Source organism: Phyllosticta capitalensis (genome assembly GCF_038381095.1).
Source record: "Phyllosticta capitalensis strain CBS 128856 chromosome Unknown BKA78scaffold_7, whole genome shotgun sequence".
Classification (NCBI taxonomy): domain Eukaryota; kingdom Fungi; phylum Ascomycota; class Dothideomycetes; order Botryosphaeriales; family Phyllostictaceae; genus Phyllosticta; species Phyllosticta capitalensis.
Window position 1 is genome coordinate 457,773 of NW_027117445.1, and position 17,601 is coordinate 475,373.

General features: G+C 52.8%; 9 protein-coding genes across 9 annotated transcripts; 2 read left to right on the forward strand and 7 right to left on the reverse strand.

The window, feature by feature from the left end:
- Window positions 1-293: 293 nt before the first annotated feature.
- BKA78DRAFT_243120 (mitochondrial 54S ribosomal protein uL15m) lies at window positions 294-1,262 on the reverse strand (the record flags this gene model as incomplete). Its single annotated transcript, XM_066883945.1, has 3 exons — window positions 294-662; window positions 715-868; window positions 934-1,262. Coding segments are annotated over 3 exons (852 nt in total), but the record flags the coding sequence as incomplete, so codon positions are not given.
- A 31-nt stretch (window positions 1,263-1,293) lies between these two features.
- On the reverse strand, window positions 1,294-3,655 carry BKA78DRAFT_318256 (aromatic-L-amino-acid decarboxylase). The gene is made up of 3 exons (XM_066888764.1): window positions 3,379-3,655; window positions 2,416-3,319; window positions 1,294-2,369 (listed from the first exon to the last, which is right to left on the reverse strand). Exons 1-3 carry the CDS (start codon window positions 3,425-3,427, stop codon window positions 1,721-1,723), a joined length of 1,602 nt encoding a protein of 533 aa, XP_066742417.1. The 5' UTR covers window positions 3,428-3,655; the 3' UTR covers window positions 1,294-1,720.
- A 912-nt stretch (window positions 3,656-4,567) lies between these two features.
- On the reverse strand, window positions 4,568-6,283 carry BKA78DRAFT_354124 (uncharacterized protein; the record flags this gene model as incomplete). The annotated part of the gene is made up of 2 exons (XM_066891674.1): window positions 4,568-5,828; window positions 5,886-6,283. The coding sequence occupies 2 exons, from the start codon at window positions 6,281-6,283 to the stop codon at window positions 4,568-4,570; spliced, it is 1,659 nt and encodes a 552-aa protein (XP_066742418.1).
- A 184-nt stretch (window positions 6,284-6,467) lies between these two features.
- Window positions 6,468-8,147, forward strand: BKA78DRAFT_318260 (Bystin-domain-containing protein). The gene is made up of 3 exons (XM_066888765.1): window positions 6,468-6,860; window positions 6,919-7,169; window positions 7,226-8,147. Exons 1-3 carry the CDS (start codon window positions 6,501-6,503, stop codon window positions 8,088-8,090), a joined length of 1,476 nt encoding a protein of 491 aa, XP_066742419.1. The 5' UTR covers window positions 6,468-6,500; the 3' UTR covers window positions 8,091-8,147.
- BKA78DRAFT_318262 (Endoribonuclease L-PSP/chorismate mutase-like protein) lies at window positions 8,148-8,837 on the reverse strand. The gene is made up of 2 exons (XM_066888766.1): window positions 8,544-8,837; window positions 8,148-8,482 (listed from the first exon to the last, which is right to left on the reverse strand). The coding sequence occupies exons 1-2, from the start codon at window positions 8,755-8,757 to the stop codon at window positions 8,160-8,162; spliced, it is 537 nt and encodes a 178-aa protein (XP_066742420.1). The 5' UTR covers window positions 8,758-8,837; the 3' UTR covers window positions 8,148-8,159.
- A 102-nt stretch (window positions 8,838-8,939) lies between these two features.
- Window positions 8,940-10,661, reverse strand: BKA78DRAFT_344872 (uncharacterized protein; the record flags this gene model as incomplete). Its single annotated transcript, XM_066890472.1, has 1 exon — window positions 8,940-10,661. One exon carries the CDS (start codon window positions 10,659-10,661, stop codon window positions 8,940-8,942), a length of 1,722 nt encoding a protein of 573 aa, XP_066742421.1.
- Window positions 10,662-12,114: 1,453 nt separating this feature from the next.
- Window positions 12,115-13,281, reverse strand: BKA78DRAFT_296943 (carbon-nitrogen hydrolase; the record flags this gene model as incomplete). The annotated part of the gene is made up of 4 exons (XM_066886684.1): window positions 12,115-12,479; window positions 12,532-12,690; window positions 12,750-13,042; window positions 13,106-13,281. The coding sequence occupies 4 exons, from the start codon at window positions 13,279-13,281 to the stop codon at window positions 12,115-12,117; spliced, it is 993 nt and encodes a 330-aa protein (XP_066742422.1).
- A 904-nt stretch (window positions 13,282-14,185) lies between these two features.
- BKA78DRAFT_372346 (major facilitator superfamily domain-containing protein) lies at window positions 14,186-15,931 on the forward strand (the record flags this gene model as incomplete). Its single annotated transcript, XM_066892735.1, has 2 exons — window positions 14,186-14,703; window positions 14,766-15,931. The coding sequence occupies 2 exons, from the start codon at window positions 14,186-14,188 to the stop codon at window positions 15,847-15,849; spliced, it is 1,602 nt and encodes a 533-aa protein (XP_066742423.1). The 3' UTR covers window positions 15,850-15,931.
- A 62-nt stretch (window positions 15,932-15,993) lies between these two features.
- On the reverse strand, window positions 15,994-16,842 carry BKA78DRAFT_254092 (uncharacterized protein; the record flags this gene model as incomplete). Its single annotated transcript, XM_066884869.1, has 1 exon — window positions 15,994-16,842. One exon carries the CDS (start codon window positions 16,840-16,842, stop codon window positions 15,994-15,996), a length of 849 nt encoding a protein of 282 aa, XP_066742424.1.
- Between the last annotated feature and the right edge of the window lie 759 nt (window positions 16,843-17,601).

The window sequence follows — 17,601 nt, forward strand, 5'->3', positions numbered from 1 at the left end:
TTGGGGTTTACATTTGCTGCGTCTTCCACTGTAATGGGGTGGCGCGCGGGTTCCCCATCTTGAGACGAGACACGGCCACAACGCTTGTATGCCTTGCTGGATGATATGCCATGATCAATTCTCTTTTTGATTGCTGCTGCTGCTGGTGTGGCACGCTGGCGCGCCCACCCTCCCATCCGTCCATCCACCGGTTTCGACAATAGTAATACATATCGTCCATTCGTCCCACAACGACCGCCCGATCCCCGCGCCTACCAAATCCTGTTCTCCGTCTTCTCCTTCGTCTTTGTAACCTTGTTCTTGCCCTTTGCCTGCTGCGGCGTCTTGAAGAACAAACTGGGTCCGGCGCCGTCCTCGAGCATGTAGCTCAGGTAACCCCGATGCGCCGGATCTCTGTAGTACTCAATGTCCTTGCGGTTCGTGGGCTCCGACAGGCGGTACTGGTACTCCTTCCTCTCGACCTTGAAGTCGGATCCAAACTCGGGCTCCTGCAACTGTCGCGAAAAGATGGGGTCCGTTTGGCCCTTGAGGACGCGCCGCAGGCACGGCTCCGAGTAGTATCTTGTTATCACCGCTCCGCCGGCCTTTTCCACGGCTTCGATTGCGGCCGCTGACGCTCGCGAGACGACTATTCTGACTGGTGTTCGGATTTGATCTGCGCCCTACGCTCTTTGGTTATCGTGTTGCTCTTGCAGTACCGCTGGCGCTGCTCACCCTTGCCAAAAGCTTGACTCCGTCCTTCACTCCGTGCAGACACCTTGAGTCGTGGAGCTCCTTCACGGTGATCGGCTTCGAAGGGTCGAGGCGTCCTTGGTCAATCCAATCTTGCAGCCGGTCCAGGTTGAGCGGGCTCATGTCCACCTCGAAGCTGTAGCAAATCGCATTAGCTCCACAGTTACCCAATTGCCTTGCCTTGCAATTCCTGCCACATACTGATTCACCACGCCTCGTCCTCTCTCCGGGTTTGTGATCCATTCCGGAGTCTGACCACCGTTGAACCCCGTCGGCACCTTTCCGTGCTGCTTTTGACCCTTGTGACCTCTTCCTGATGTCTTTCCCTTCCCAGAAGCCGGTCCGCGACCTAGCCTCTTGCGCTTGTTGTACGCGCCCGGCACGTCGGACAGTGAGGCGAGAATCGAGGCATTGCGAGTCTGCTGCGTCGGTTGTTGGAGGAGCGGGGCGAGGAGCGGCTGCCGCGCGAGACCCGGGCGCGCAGAGACGAGGGAGCAGCAGGCCCGGAATACGCTTGATCGAGGCGGCATTGGCTCGGGTTGGAGAGGTTGTGGGGTATAATTGGTCGTGAATGGCGATGCGGAAGAATCTCTGGTCGAAGCATGCTGGCCTTGGCGCCAAGTCCGGATGCTGTCTCCGATTCTCCGATGAGAACCTCAGGCCTCATTATCCTCCCTCAACAAACGGTCCTCCATTTCATCAAGCGTCGATGTTCCCGACTTCTCGAGACCTTCTCGATTCCAGGTCATTGCACTTTCATACACGCCAAATACTCCAACTGTCCATTGTCTGCAACACACCCGTGGACCGCTTGAGAGCATCATGATGAATTCATTTTGTGCTCAATGTTGAGAACAGAGTGAAGCTGTCTACCACGCAGCAGAAAAGAAACACAAATCCAGCACAAGTCTATCTACACACGAGAAGATCCCTAAAGCGATGCTTTCCCTCTGCTTTGAATGCTTCGTCAAATCCTTAGAGTCTACATCTAAGCCTGCCCATTGGCCTCCGCAGATGTGTGCTTGTCCAGAATCTCTTCGGCAGTGTCTACAATAATCTTGAAAGCCTTTCTGATGTGCTCTTCTTCCGTCCGAGGCGTAGCTGCGACTACTCGAATGACATACTTGCCACCAATCACGCTGCTGGTCAAGTAGATCTCTCCCCTCTTGTTGATCGTCTCGTACACCTCTTTCGTGATTTCATTGGTATTGAGCAACGCTTGGTTGTCAGCATCGGGGGTGAAGTCATTCAGATAGGCTTCATGGCTTGGATCTGGCTGGCTGGCGGAGGTGCGTCGCTTGCGGTCCTTCATCCACTTTCTCGTCGGCGCTATGGCGATGACATTCAGCGCAAACGCAGGTCCCGTGACGTGCTCCAGAATGTCTGCGCGCGACTTGACCAGGTCGTGGAAAAGCTCGCCGAATCCAATGTGCTTGCGGATGTGCGCTTTGATGCCCTCGGCACCATACGAACGCAGAACAAACCAAATCTTGAGCGAGCGGAACCGCCTTCCAAGGGGAATCTGCCAGTCGCGGTAGTCCGTTACGAGGCCGGAGTCTGAAAAGGTGTTGCGTAGGTACGATGGGGTGATGGAAAGAGCAGACGTGAGGTCGGAGCGGCGTTTTACGAAAAGGCAGCTGGGAAAGTCAGCATAGAACCATGGACGTTTGGGGATGCACTGACCTGGCATCGAAGTTGGTGAGCAGCCATTTGTGCATGTTGAGATCAAAGCTGTCCACGACCTCCATTTGCTTGGAAAGATGGTGGTACTCTTCACAGACGAGAGCCGAACCGGCATAGGCGGCATCCACGTGGATCCACGGCCTCAGAGGCAAGTCTGAGACCACTTGAGCAATCTCTTCAAAGCGGTCGACAGCACAGGTCGCCGTGGTTCCCAAAGTAGCAGTGAGGTAGTACGGAATCAACCCGTCCTTCTTGCATTGCTCCAACACTGACTGCAGAGACTTGCCAGTCATCGCAAAGTCGTCTTCCTTGAGACCGGGTATTGTCCGGAATTTGGTACCAGCGATGATTGCGCCTTTCTGGGTCGAGCTGTGAGCGTGTTCACTTCCCAGAGCAACAAGCTTGCCCCTTAGCGAATCGATTTTGTCTTCTTTTTCTTTTCCCTCCAACCCTTCGCTGAGAAGGTTCAATGCTCTTTCGCGTGCGGCCACCATGACCGTCACAATTGCTTCACTCGCACTGCCTTGGATGACACCACCGCCCTCGCCGTTGCTCAGGAAGCTGTTGGGCAGCCCGAGTAGCTGGGCCAGCCAGTCTAGAACGACAGTCTCGAGTTCCGTCACTGCTGGAGAGCACAGCCAATTGAACGCCGGGGCAGTAAATGCCGCGCTGTACATTTCGCCCAGCATACTCGGGTAGGTAGCATGAGCTGGGAAGAAAGCCATGAAGTTAGGGGATTGCCAGTGAGTAAGTCCTGGCATGATGACACGTTCGATGTCTGGTTGGATTGCGGACCATGGCTCAGGATTGCGAGGTGCCTCTGTTGGAATCAAGTCCCTGAGGTATCCAGGGGACACGTCGGACAAGACACGCCGTGAGGAGATGTCATCGTAGTATTGAATGACTACATCGACAGATCAGTACATAGATCGCATCAAAGCAGTTCGATTGTCTGTCACAAACTTTCTTCAATCGCAGCATGTGCTGCCTGGCGAAACTGATTCGAGTCCATGTTCAGTTGGTAGAGAACAAAGAAGGATGGATGGTGAAATGGAGGAGTTTGTCAAGAAGGTCGTTGTGATTTATTTCATGGCCTCTCCGACATGCGGCGGGATGGCGGACTAATTCCGCTCGCTGATGGCAACATTTCACTTGACCAAAGGGCGTAGGGCGTGCTGTCGGTTCTGGCTGATAAGAGGAGGATGTTACTACAATGACATGAAGAAAATACTGAAAAAGGGAATTCGTCTGAGGGAGGCGTTGTCCGGCATTCTGATGCTCGCTGTCACCTTCCTTGCCAACTGTCCTCTGGGATCGACCAGGGTCCTAGGGCGGTGAGCAGCGGGGCATAGGCTGCCCCCACGAACTTCCTCTATGTAGTTAGACAGCTTGTTTGCTGACCAACCGTAGATGCTCTCATCGTTGCGAACCATTTTGGTGGTTTGACATGGCCTAACGACTCTTCAAATTGGGTCGCATCATAGCAGCCCGGCTCAAGGCTCTTCACGCAGCACACTTGATCTTGGAAACGACCCAGAAAATCATGATTTATTTCAATCAGTCCTAGTCCACCACATTGGAGTTTCGAAAGGGTATTATAAGTGCTCCGTTTCCTTCAAGCAAAATAACCACCCGCAATATCCCTCTCCATATCATCAATCGTGAGCTTCGCATGTAACCGAGTGATGTGGCTCGTCCTTAGACGGGGCAAGTCTGGACTAGTGTGAGTAATGGCTCGATTGAGCTACAAATCTTCCAACACGTACGGAACCGCAGGAGCCGCAAGTTTTGGCACCGCCGGAGATCGAGGCCCCGCACTTGGGGCACGACGAGTCGTGAGAGTCAACGAGGTAGGTGGTAGTCTGCATTGTGGTTTCTTTGGTGTTCCGGCGATAAGATTCGGCGTATTTGTGTCTTGGCTTTCTTCTTCCGAGTGCTCAATCTCGACGACTTGGGTACAGATCAAGGTGGAGAACGCGTGGGTTTGTTGCTCTTTTTATTCTGGAGCATGGGCCCAACAACAGAGCCGTCAGCTGCCCCGCTTCAGCCCCTTAGCTCTTCCCGCAACTGCTCGCTCCGCCAATCAGAACAGAGGCCAATCTAAGCGGCGTCAGCAGTCAGCTGTCACTAACTTCGACTGGGATGATCGCTTCTAGAATCCCTCATCTTCCTTCAGGCTTGCGATACCACGGGCAGTTGGAGGCGCCATGCCTCCTCCATTGCGACCATCATTCACATCGTCGCCGGGCCGGATCGCGAAGAATCCGACCTCATCGATGATGTCCCACAGAACGTCCTCCGCAATCTGCTCCTTGTAACGCACACCAATCGCGCGCAGCTTCCTGCCATCTAGTTCCTCCTTATCTTTGCCCGACGATTCCTCCGTGGCCATTTCGGGCGGTGGACACCAGAAATTGGGACCAAAATTGACTTGAGCAACGCCACCACAGAATGCAGCCACGGCTGGGAAATAGCCAACCATACCATCGTCAAGACCTGCTCTAACTAGCGGGTTGTTGGAGGCTACGGGCGAAGATGCTGGCGGGAGGAAAGACATCAATCCTTCAAAGGCCGTGCCAACAAGCTTCCCGTTCTTAAAGACTCGGATAGACGAATGTGGCAGTGATCTCAAGGCAACTTCGGAGTGGTTTGGACTCGGATTGACAACGTTGAAGGCTCCGCGGTCGGCATAGGTCTCCATAGGCTTCGTGGGCTGATACTCATTTACCTCGAACCAGTTGTTCCCCTTGAAAGGAACGGCAATCCGGTCGCGGATGATGTCGTGGGCATTTTCTATCGGCTCCCCGAAGCCATCAGTCGTGTCCACCGCCGGGTTGTAAATACCATCAACGACCCGTCTATGGACAGATATTGATGGGAGCTTGATCTCAAGACCAATCACGTCGCCCTCTCGAAGATGGTCGTCTTCGACAACAGTAGTGGCAGGTTTCCCCTTCTTGGCGCTTTTTGAGTTGTGGTTGTAAAGTTTACCAGGACGGGATTTGTGCATAGTCTCAAGGTTGATGTCTTTGATGCCGTAGCTGTAGCCGTCGAATCCCACGGGAGCGTCCAAAGGCGCTTCACGCCGTGCCCAGCCGATGCGAATATGTGGTTGCGGATTGTCTTCCTGGCCTTTTGGCACCGGTGGGCCTTCTTTGGGCACACCACTAATGACCTGGACCTCAAAGTAATGTCTTCCTTCTCGGGCGACAACGTTTCCTCTGCTCATGCGCCAGCCTCTCTCGTTGGTGAAGATGGTTGCGGAATCGTCAAAGTGTATCCATTTGTCACTATCCTCAAAGCTCAATCGCGGCTCGAATGGCTTTACGTCTGATTGGCGGTAGTAATGTTTGTGCCGAAAGAGCGGATCTGCAACGCATGGGTAGTAGCGAAATTGTCTTCGATTCGAGGCACTACACGACGGTCAGTCGTCAGAACAGCGTATTTCGTCAAATGATGAACGGCCTCACTGGTCCAGTGGTCTTTTGAGCTCCCTGGAGCCATCCGGGGTGAATAATGGTGGCTCGTGGGAGATGAAGCTAGGATCTTTTGGAGCTTCAAAATCGGAAGGTCGCAAGGTGTCAACAGCATAGTTCAATGGGGCCAACACCGAAGAGGAAGCCTTGCCCTTGGCTCTGGCATCGGGAGTGTTTGCTCTGGATCCTCCAGTTGCTTCGCGCTTCTTCAACGTTTCCCTCTTTTCTCGTTGCTCTCTCGGTGGAGGTCGTGGAGCGGTACGCGGACGCGCTGCGGAGTCAGGATTGAGCGGCGATGGTACTACGGGCACATGGTCCTCTTCGTGCGGTCGCTTGACGCCAGTAGATACGCCAGGTGTAGTGCCTCGCGAAGAGGGCTGATTGTCGGCCATGGATGCACTTTGCGAACGATTGCGACGTGATGATGTCGAAGCGCGTGTGCGTGTGGCAGAAGTGAGCTCAGGCATGACAGGGTTCATGACTCTCTGCCAAAGGCGGTGAGTCTTGGTCGCGAGAGGCCAATCGATAAGGAAAATGCGCGAGTGCTTCCGCCGTAAATTTCAATTCCCCACAATCCAACCACTACAACTTTCCAACCTCACCGCGACCATGCCCAAGGCAACGACGGCCGCAGATGCGCGCCAGACAAGGCGCCACAACCCGCTCGCCGACGAATACGCTCCTTCGAACCCGCTCAAGCAAAAGGCTCCCAAGAAGAGGGCGCGCAAAAACAGCGCCGAAGAAGGCTTCGTCGACGCCAAGGCCTCTCGCAAGATCCTCCGGATTGGCCAGGACCTCGCCGATGAAGAAGAAGCAGAGCTCAAGGCTCAGAAACCCCAGGCGCCAAACCCCGCCTTCGCATTCGACACCAGGTTAGACGCTGGCGCCGAGTCGGAGGAGGACGAAGTACAATATGGAGACGATGATGAGGCTTGGGGTGACGAGGAAGAGGAGATAGTGATTGACGAAGTTTGTTCATGAACGATTGCTCGGGCTTGGCTTGATTGTGCTGACAGATCGCGCAAAGGACGAAATCGACCCCGAGGATCTTGAACTCTTCAACAAATTTAACCCAGTTTCCGACCCCTCTGAACTCTTCCGTAGTGGCGGCACCGGCGAGCAGTCTGGTCAGGGAACAAATCTCGCGGAGTTGATTTTGGAAAAGATCGCGCAAAAGGAAGCGGAGGACGCTGGAAATGGGCCCACAGAAATCATGGGCGGAGGCGCTCCCGAAGATGCAGTTGAACTGCCTGCCAAGGTGGTTGAGGTCTACTCTCAGTGAGTCGAAATTGCTGCAATATTGCTATTGGGTCATGTTTCTGACTTGAGAACAGAGTCGGCCTTATCCTCTCGCGGTGGAAGTCGGGCAAGCTGCCGAAGCCATTCAAGATTCTCCCGACTCTGCCAGAATGGGAGACATTGGTCGCGATCACTCGTCCAGACTCGTGGACCCCTCACGCCTGCTACGAAGCCACGAAGTTGTTTGTTTCCTCGAATCCGCAAACCGTTCAAACTTTCCTCAACACCATACTCCTGGAGCGCGTCCGAGCAGACATCCAAGACTCGGCACAGAAACGGCTCAACGTCCATCTTTACAAAGCTTTGAAGAAGGCGCTCTACAAGCCGGCCGCCTTCTTCAAAGGCATTTTGTTTCCACTGGTTGGAGATGGCGACTGTACACTTAGAGAGGCCCACATCGTAGCCAGTGTGCTCGCTCGAGTATCGATACCTGTCTTGCACTCGGCTGCAGCGCTCCACCGACTTTGCGAAATATCTGCGGAACAAATGTCCGTCAACACAGCGGCTGGCGGTGCCACCAACATCTTCATTCGTGTACTGCTGGAAAAGAAGTACGCACTGCCGTACAAAGTCGTAGACTCGCTAGTCTTCCACTTCCTCCGTTTCCGTGCGGCGAATCTTTCCGGAGACGACGAAATGATGGATGTTGGTGGATCAAAGGCGAAGGAAGGACAGTTGCCTGTGTTGTGGCATCAATGTCTGCTCGCTTTCGCACAACGGTACCGTAACGACATTACCGAAGACCAGAGAGAGGCCTTGCTCGACCTGCTCCTTGTCAAGGGTCACAAGGCAATAGGGCCGGAGATCCGGAAGGAGCTGCTCGCTGGAAGAGGTCGCGGAACACTTATTGAGCCAGAAGTCGGCAACGGAGGCGATGATACCATGATGATAGTAGATTGATGAAAGAAGACTAACTTTTCTGGCACGCCGCCATTTTCAACAATTCAAAAATTTCCATACCCATCCCTTTCAGATCCTCTCCTTGGCCGCTTTGGCGCCCTCCTCATCGTGAGCTACTACCTCGATTTCCACCTTCATCTCGGGGTCTCCCAGGCGTGGAACACCGATACAGGTCCAGATGGGTCGGTGGTTGGGCATCCACTTCTTGAAGTTTCGGACCATGGCAGCCATTGCCTCGTCATTCATGGGGACGTGGTAAGAGTTGACCCGGTACACCTGCGACCATCCTTTTCCTCCGGCCGTCTTGATAGTCAGGTCGACGTTGGCAAATGCTTGGTCAATCTGAGCGTTGAGTTCGGCGTGTATCTTGCCGCTCTTGGGTTCCCATCCACCTGATTGATGCGTATGAGTCCTTCACTTCCAACTGCATTTTCCGTTTCGGATTCACCATACCTTGGCCCGCGCACTCAATGCGATCACCCACGCGGATAGCCTGCGTATACCAATATTCATCCAGGCTAGTTTGGCCGCGGCCCTCGTAGGCATAGCTCTTCAAGTGTGCCATTTCTGGAGGTTTGAAAGGGGAAATAGGACGAAAGTACAGAAATTGATTTGGAGGTCTCAAGGTGAGAAATAGGCGAAAGGACAGGAATTCCTTCAACAGCATCAGGAGAACGCCTGGCAAACAGCTGGCATAAATATCCCCAATGACTCCACCTTTGCTTGGTAATCGGGTCGATGCAGTGCATAACAATTAGGGTTTGTAAAGGAGCGGAGAAGAGTAACGTGATGCCGAAAGCGCCGGAGATGCCGAAGATGCCGAAACAGCGGAATCTTTGGTATATTGAATCAGGCTTGCCTGTTTACCGCTTGCCCTTGACGAAGTAAAGAGACATAGTGACTTAGACTCTCTCCGACGACTTCTACAATTGACCAAGCAGTGTTTGAGTGCTCAAATTGGCGCATCCAGATCTCAACCACCGCTACACCAAGCAACGACAATTGGTCCTGCGGGAGTGAATGCGAAGTACCAACTTGGGTCATGTTGTCGAGAGAGCCTGCTGCCTCCTTGACAATTCGAAGAATCCACGAAGTAATCTCCTGCTCCATACCTTTGAACACTGTAAGCAGACCTGCTATCGGAGGAATTGGACCAAAAAACGGAAAAATACCTGTCAAAGGCTGCGCGACGACATCTTGCGCGAGCATAAGCAACCACTTGCTCAAAAATATTGCACACTCGAAGCTGCAGAATGTGTGCTGAATGCTCCAAAAGAAGCCTTGGCATCTCGCCAGATAGTCCATCCCCATTTGAACCGGCGCACTTAGTGCATGTGTCGCATGCAAGAGCGCCTTGAGGAGATGCGGCCCGCGTCTTGGGGGCATTGCCTGGTACGCCCCCATTGCTATTGACTTGGGATTGCACGACTGGAAATTCACCTCGGAGGGAAGCGCAAAATGCAGCCTGATATGGGCAAGTCCAAACAAGGCGGTCGACGCAAAGGCCAGCGAGTCCTTTGAATTTCGCACATTCAGAATAGATTCCGGCGCCCTTTGCCACTCCAATCGCCACCGGTCGAACGCTGTACTAAGCTCCGCAACGTCGGTAGGGCGGAAGAGGCTGCTCGCATCGAAGGCGAGTCGCCGTGCCAAAGAGATGCGCTGGAGCAGCGCGTGAATGAGGATAAAGTTTCCGAACGGCGACGTCACTGGCACGAAATGCTCCTCTTGAGCCGTATGCGGAGCACGCAGCACGCAAGTCAGTGCGTGAGAAAATTCAACAATGGCAGGGCCTTCGCGTCTAGCCTTCATCCACTCAGACTGGCTCTCGGCCAGCCATTCGCGGCAAGATGAAGGTAGACGAAGGCGGACTTCACTGGCTAACAGCACAGGCTCTACTCCCGCGTATGCCAGCTCTTGTAAGTTTAAGTAGCAGAAAACGCAAAGCTTGGTGCGTCGATCTGTCTCAAGCTTCACCCAGGTCAGCCAGTCGTCTCCGTCGTCGGGCGAGGCTTCAGACAGGCCGGCACGGCGCACGCAATGCGCGAGAAGCGGCCTATAATTCAGTGACTCGAGAATGAGGCCAGGGTCAGCTTGCCAGGCAGAAAATTTCATAAGCAGGAGGATGGCGCCAGTAGTGGCGAGAAGGTTGGGCGGACTGTGCGGCAGCGCTTCGTTGAAAGTCATGCGAAGATCGGGCACCTCGCCGCGCTTGATGCGCTCCTTGATGATGGCGCGTGAGGCGGCGTATAGTGAAGACGCAGATTTGCGCTCATACCGATACTGGGCGCCTACTGCTAGTAAAGATAAGACGAGCTCAGGGGCGTCGTGGTACGCAGTAATGCTGAAAGTGGACATGTGGATGAAGGGGAAGTGATGACTGAGTCCGTCCACAAAGCCTGCAATGTATCGAGATATTGATATTCGGGAAGGCATTTGAAAGCCATCCGGGAAGATGCTTCGAAATGCAGCAAGCTGTTCTCGAAATTCTCGAACCTGCTGCTCATGAATTCTCCATGGGAGTTGGAAGGGTTTGAGTTCGTTGAAATCATCTGCGTTCAGAAATGTCATCAATTTGCGCTCCACTGGCGGCAGGGCATGAAATACCTTCACCCATGTCTTCGTTCGGGATCGATGGGTTCGGGTCGCCAAATGTTGTGGGCTGCAGAGTCTCCGGTAAAAGCGTTGGGAATACCTGACTTTCACTTGCGAACAGATCCAAATCGAAGTTGATGCCAGCCGTGTCCAAAAAACGAGACAATTCAAGCGCAACATCTCCGTAGGCTGTCTCGGTGCCATCAAAGCCATTCAAGAAGTCTTCTGGCTCTTTTGGAAATCAGCATGGGTATTCCCCCATATTTTTCAAAAGGGGAGGCAGGAACATGCCATTGCTAATGAGGTTTCCAGCATCAGCGGACTGTTGTAGTTCACGAGGAAGACTGGGCAGTCGTCGCGACGCATGGTTTGCTTCGTGGAGAGACGGGCCCACAGCCATGTCCCCATTATTTCCGATCTCATCTCTTTGGCATGGTCGTGGAGAAGAGGATTGTGGGGTAGATGAGCGCAAAGATCTTTTGGCTCCGGCGGTGGCTCGCCTGGTCCCACTATGCGACAAGCGTTCGTGTCGGGACAAAAGATCTTGCCTGGAGAAGTGCAGTCCACACGGGCATTTGAATGGCTTTTCCTTCGTGTCTGTTGGGGAGCGTCGTTAGTCTTGGGCGAAGGCATCGTTTGAGCGATGGGATCGCTGACGTGTGCGTAGGTGTCGCTGAAGATGCTCAGCCCTAGCAAATGTACGACTGCACAGTGTGCAGGTCAACGGACGCCCGGCGCTGTTGCGTGAAATCATTACAGAGATGGAGAGAGCCGTAGGTGCGGGAGGGGGCGTGGGATTTTTCGACGAATCGAAAAGCGGAAACTCTGGGGTAAAAGACAGATATGTACTTTGGGGTAGAAAGGCTATTGGGGTACCCCGAGAAGTCGGGGTAGGGAAAGGCCCGCAGCATTCCGTTTTGCCTGTGAAGAATGAGGTCATTCGGCTGTCCTGACACAAACCCGCACCTGCACAGTGGGTGATGAAAGAAATTGCTAATCCGGGAATCTCTATCGCCAAGTCAAAAAACGTAGAGACGTGGAGTTTTCAGACGCTTGATGCCTTCAACATAGAGAGGATTTTTTTCTTGATAGGTAGACACAGGGAGCCTTCAAGCGCTCGCGTTTGAAGGTGCGACGACGTGAAGCTGAGCCTAGGTAGAGTGAATTTCTTTTCTCACCTACTGTGCCTAAACTGCCTTCAGTTTGTAAGCAATCTCCAAGAATAACACTTCAGTCTGCTACCATCCAGTGGTTATGATTCAATCGACTGGCTTTTACATTTTTGGGTACCTAAACATGCGCTCGTCACGATCGCAGCTCGCAGCAACCACCACGACAATTGCAATGACCAGATATCGAAATTTCTCTGGCTATGGGCTCTTAAAATCATTGCCATCCCGTCCCATTCCAAAGTTCATCAAGTCTTCCTTTAGGGCCTCGTGAGCTGATCCTTGTTCTCGCTCCTCACCTGCTCTTTCTCACGGTGATCAACCCCGAGCCAAAGGAGATCAGGGCGACTGTAGTGGCCGTGGACATCCAGCATGGCCTTGACCTTCATGATCTCCGACATGTCACAATCAGCAATGACCAGGCCTTCCTCTTCCTCGCCCAAGTCTTCAGTGATGGTGCGGCCATCCGGCGCGATAATGCGGGAGCAGCCACCACCACCAATGTGGTAGAGCTTACCGTCGCCCAGCTGCATGCGATCAATACCTTCCTTGGTGTAGAAGGATGAGGCAAGAACGACAAAGCAGTTTCCCTCAATGGCGTGAGTGGTCGACAAGTTGTGGGCACCTAGGTATATCAGATCAGTCGCGACCGAGCGTGTGGGAGAAGATTTGCATACCCTCACGACATTGGGACCACAGAGCAGATCCTTCGGGAAACGATTTGAAGTAGTTCATGGGCGGCCAGGCGGCAACGTGGATCTCCTCACCTTGGGAGTAGGTGTGATAGCGAAGCAGAGGCTGCGAGTGCTCCCAGCAAGAAAGAGCCCCGATCTTACCTGTAATTAGGTAGGTCAACCATCCAGTCGCGCCTTTGAATAATCCTTCTGGTACTCACCAACATCAGGCTCCAGAGCCACATTGAGCAAGGACGCACCACTGCCGTCGCCATAAATTGTACGCTCGACGTGGGTCGGCTTGATCTTGCGCCTGTGCATCTTGATCTTACCATCCTTGCCAATCAAGGACTGCGAAAGGTACAGAGAGTGGTTGTCGTTCTCTGAGTAGCCCAGGCAGACGACAACTTTGTTCTTGGCTGCAGCTGCACGGATCTTGTCCATCTCAGGGGAATCGCGACGCAACGAGTTCTTCATGTACTCTTGCACCATCTCGAAGTCGATTGGGCGTTGCCTGTCCAACCAAATTCAACCTGTGAGATTCATGACCTTCCACTGACCACGGAGCAGCACTCACCAAATCCACCCCGGGTATTGCGGAATCCACACCTCTGGAAATGCGATCAGGTCGCATTTCTTCTGGCCAGCCTCTTCGATGAATCGACAGGTTTTGGCGACCGCACCCTGTAGATCAAAGTAACAAGCTTCGGCCTGAACAGCCGCAACGCGAACGTAGCTTTTTTGCTCGGTCATTGTCTGCAGATGTCTCCCTCTGACCATTGGAAACTCGAACCTGGACATCGGAGCGTCTTTTACGCACGCTTCCTACGGCCGACATAGGGAATTTACGACCATGACGTGTGTTACCCATGTCGGTTTCTCATCATCTCGTTGCAACCATTATCTTTGCTGTTGTGAGTGAGGAGTTGGGGTAGCAGTTGGAGAAGCCTAACTGAAAATAGTAAGAGGCCTGTGCTCTGCCAGGATTCGGTCACTCAGGTCGAGTACTTGTCCGCCCACTCGCACATATCACAGGTTTCAAGACCTTTCTCATGGTCACCTTCAGACAAGTTTTCAAGAGGGGTTTCTGTGCTTGCATCGTAAGGGTAGCACTTCCAAGTTGTGGCAAGCTGAATCAGTGGCCTGCTCTGTTCCAAAGCACATAAAATGTCATGGGTGATGACAAACATGCAACTCAATCAAGTCCGACGTCATAGCCTGAAGCTGAATTATGTGGATATGGGGTTCGGGCTTTTAGTCAGGAGTTGAACCCCGAGGAGCTAGTGCTGGAGAGCTTGAACGCCTGGTTTGTCACGTTTGCTTGCTGCTTCTCCAAGCTACCCCAAAGTCGCATTCCACTGGCATGCACTGTAAGCAACCCCCTTTCAAATCAAAAGAGGCTCACTCGTTGTCTGATTGGATCCTTGTCCTGGCTTTGGCAAAATCCACCACCAATTCATCCTTGAATTCGGAATGGCAGCTTCCCGACACTTGCTCACTTGCTTGTCCAGAGGCCTGAGTCTGAGGAATTGATAACTCGAGACACGCAGGAAGGGTATTGCAGTCCTACAGATGAGGGTTGTTCAATTTTTGTCTAATTACATTGTAAAAGTCCACTCTCCACTGTTACACACTATGCTAAAATTCTTCTCAGGAAATGTACTTCGGATGCTGTCCTCGTCTGAATATAAGGTATCCCTCTGCCCTTGCTAGTCGAGCAAACAGAGAAAAATCGGAGTCTGCTCAAGACACCTGGGAACCATGCGAATACCGCTGCATCGAGTTTGATACGTCACTCCCTGCTCAAGTAAAGTGCACTCTTGGTGGCACGGGTGCGGGCTCCAAAGAGCTCAGTGGTGAAAAGATACAGTCACCCCACAAGATGAGCAGGCCGCGGAAAGAAGTCATATCATGGCTGTGCTATCTTTCCGCCGCGCTTGCATCACACGCAGCCAGCGCATACAGTCCGGCCAAGGAACAATTGATGGAATACTGGCAAATAGCCGCTGTCCCTGTCTTGGTTGGCATTACGACTTTCACGACCGGGTTTGCACTCGCTCCAATGGCTTTCGCACCGCTCTCTGAGGTCTTCGGACGAAAGCCCGTCTTCATTTACACTGGAGTTCTCTTTGTTGTTTGCCAGATATGTTGCGGAGCCACATCGTCGTATCCAGGGTGAGAAACACATTCGGCTACTGTGTGGATGGCCATGAGCTGACGCTTTCGACGACTCCCAGGATGCTTGTCGCACGGTTCTTCGCTGGCGTAGGAGGTTCCACTTACTCATCCATGGTAGGCGGAGTGATCTCAGACTTGTACGCCAGCAACGAGCGAAATACACCAATGGCGCTCTTCTCTTGCGCAGCCCTCTTCGGCGTCGGAACCGGAGCTGTTGCCTCGGGTTTCACAGCGCAGTACACAACTTGGAGGTGGGTATTCTACTCCCAAGCAATCGCAAATGGCATACTGGTTGGCTCCTTCGCACTCTTCTTTTCTGAGACGCGTAGCACGGTTCTCCTGCGTCGGAAAGCGTCCGAATTCAACGCCTTGCACAAGATGGCCGAGCAAGCGGCGGCAGCTGCCGGAGACGCGGATTCCATTCCACGTATCAGATGGAAGTCGCGCGAGGATGAGCAGAGGTCAAGCGTCGCGAAGTTGATCAAGATATCCGTCACCCGGCCATTTTGCCTCCTATTTACTGAACCCGTTGTCTTCTTCTTCTCCCTCTGGGCTGCTTTCGCATGGGCGGTCCTCTACGTCGCCCTTGCCGCTGCCCCTCTCGTCTTCAGCACCGTTTATGGCTTCTCGCTCTCCGAATCCAACGCCATTTTGGCCTCGATGTGTGTCGGCTCTGTTATGTTTGCTCCTCTCAGCATATACCAAGAGAAGTTTGCCCGACACTTAGAGAGACTCCCCGACACGCCGGAGGCTCGATTATACTTCAGCTGTGTCGAGAGTGCATTGCTCCCGGTCGGTCTCTTCGTGTTTGCGTGGACTGTAAATGCAGCGGTGCATTGGATAGTACCGGCCATTGCGATAGGAATCGCGACCATGGGAATTTTCTCTATTTACTTGGCAGTTTTCAATTATCTGTCAGATACTTACGGCAGCGTGTCAAGTTCAACACTAGCCGCACAAAGCTTCTGTCGGAATGGATTGGGTGGTGTTTTGACTTTGGTCACAAAGTTGATGTTCACGAAAATGGGCTATGGCCCTGCAGGAAGTTGTCTTGGGGGGATCGCACTAGCATTAACACTGGTGCCTTGGGCTCTGGTATTCTTTGGAAAAGAAATCAGGCAAAGGAGCAGGTTCGCCGAATAATAGACAGCTATTTTATGTAATTTCCTTGCTTCTTCGGCTTTTGGCAAACGCAAACGGCAATAGAGATACGCCTCGCGTTTACGATGACATATGAACCCATCGCCTCGATTCTGGCTCTGCCTTCTTGTCGCGCTGTATAGCATCTTATCTCACTTCAGCGTACGCCTGCAACGCATTCCACAACTGCCCGAAGACACCATCATGCCAACTGGTCACTGCCTCCCATTCCTCCTTCGGCAAATTCACATATGACATCCTCAGCCACCCTCCAACGATAAAATCAGCATAGTTTGCCTTCTTCCCCAGCAGGAACGGACCATCAGAGTTCTCAACAAACAACTCAGCCAGGTCTCCCAACATCTTCTTGAATGACTCCAATACTTTTTCTCTTGCCTCGCCTTTCAAGATGAATTCATCCCAAGACTTGACTCCAGCTCCTGCAGCACGCCTGACAAATTCTGCCTTCGTCTCCTCTGCCGTGGCGGGATCAAGAGGCAATCCCTGGGTCATGAGCGGCACATGTGTGCTGAAGGCCGCATCAACGGTGTAGTTGAACCTGTAATACTCCGAGAAGCCACCATCATCACGCTCCGACAGCGGCACCATGATCTCGTGTGGTGGTACAAATGCAAAGTCGAGTTTTTGCTCAGGGAATAAATTACCGGCGCCTGCATCTGGGTATGTGCGTTGTAGATAGACGGCAATGTCGAAGGAATCGCTGAGAGTGGCGCCCCTGGCCAGGTCCTGGAGAATCGGCAAGGTGAAGAAATCCTGGCCGTCGGCGAACTTCCGGCCTGCGGGTTGACCAAGCTCTTGACGCACTTTCGAGATGTCCGGCATTCGGACCCAAGTTGTGGTGTATGGGATGCTCTTGAAGTTGAGAGCAAAACGGCTCTTCCATGGATTGGGAGCAAAGCATGTTTCTGTTACGGGAGGCTTGTGACCGATGTCGTAGAGGATCAATGAGCTTGATGAGGATGTGGTGGTCGTCATGGTGAGTGACAGGCTGATCGAGTTGTGCGTGCGGGAATTGTGACAGCTGAGCGCAAGGGTTGGACGTGATGGGAAGATCTTATATTACATGACTGCAGAACCTGGCGCCTTAGCTGTGGGACAAAGGTGGAGTGGCTCGCTCTAGCTTGGCAGGTGGATGCGTGCAGTGCAGGCGCTCTGGTGGTACAAAGGAGTAGGCGGAGATGCCGCCGATCAGACGAGCTGAGGTCTGCTGCGGTGCAAGCAGTAGCGCAGCAAGAAAGTAGAGGATGGCAACAGAAAAGAGAGAGAAAAGAAAAGAAAAAAGCTGTTTTGCTTACTGATTGACTTGCTGAACTGCACATGAAGTCCTTGACCAAAGTTTTGCTGCTGTTGTTCACCATGTCTCTTGGCCCCTTTCAGCCCTCGCCTGGCCCCCATTCAGCTGCGCGACTTGCGCACAATTAAGCGTGCACCGCACCAATCAGCCATGCTTCAGGCTCAAGCGCCCTTCTCATAGATTATGAGCGATAGATGATTACCTAGTGCAAAGTTCTATGAAGACAACCAAGTTCGTAGGACCCGTGGACGGCAACGGGAAGATGATAGCTTTGACTGCGAAATTGCCGCCCTGTTTATTGTTACCGTTGCGTCATTGTCTTTACAGCTCTTCCGAAGTTCTATTACAGCTTAAGTTCTATTAGATTACTATACTATATAGCAGTTTTCAATTAAGCTACTTGTTGCGGAGCAAGGCGTTTAGAAATATAGAGTAGACGC

Coding starts and splice junctions, on each gene's coding strand:
- BKA78DRAFT_318256 (XM_066888764.1), bottom strand. CDS start 3,427: ATGGACTCGAATCAGTTTCGCCAGGCAGCACATGCTGCGATTGAAGAA. Junction 3,320..3,378: donor ACATGCTGCGATTGAAGAAA/GTTTGTGACAGA, acceptor CTGTCGATGTAG/TCATTCAATACTACGATGAC. Junction 2,370..2,415: donor CTCACCAACTTCGATGCCAG/GTCAGTGCATCC, acceptor TGACTTTCCCAG/CTGCCTTTTCGTAAAACGCC.
- BKA78DRAFT_318260 (XM_066888765.1), top strand. CDS start 6,501: ATGCCCAAGGCAACGACGGCCGCAGATGCGCGCCAGACAAGGCGCCAC. Junction 6,861..6,918: donor AGGAGATAGTGATTGACGAA/GTTTGTTCATGA, acceptor GATCGCGCAAAG/GACGAAATCGACCCCGAGGA. Junction 7,170..7,225: donor GTGGTTGAGGTCTACTCTCA/GTGAGTCGAAAT, acceptor ACTTGAGAACAG/AGTCGGCCTTATCCTCTCGC.
- BKA78DRAFT_318262 (XM_066888766.1), bottom strand. CDS start 8,757: ATGCTGTTGAAGGAATTCCTGTCCTTTCGCCTATTTCTCACCTTGAGA. Junction 8,483..8,543: donor CATTGAGTGCGCGGGCCAAG/GTATGGTGAATC, acceptor CGCATCAATCAG/GTGGATGGGAACCCAAGAGC.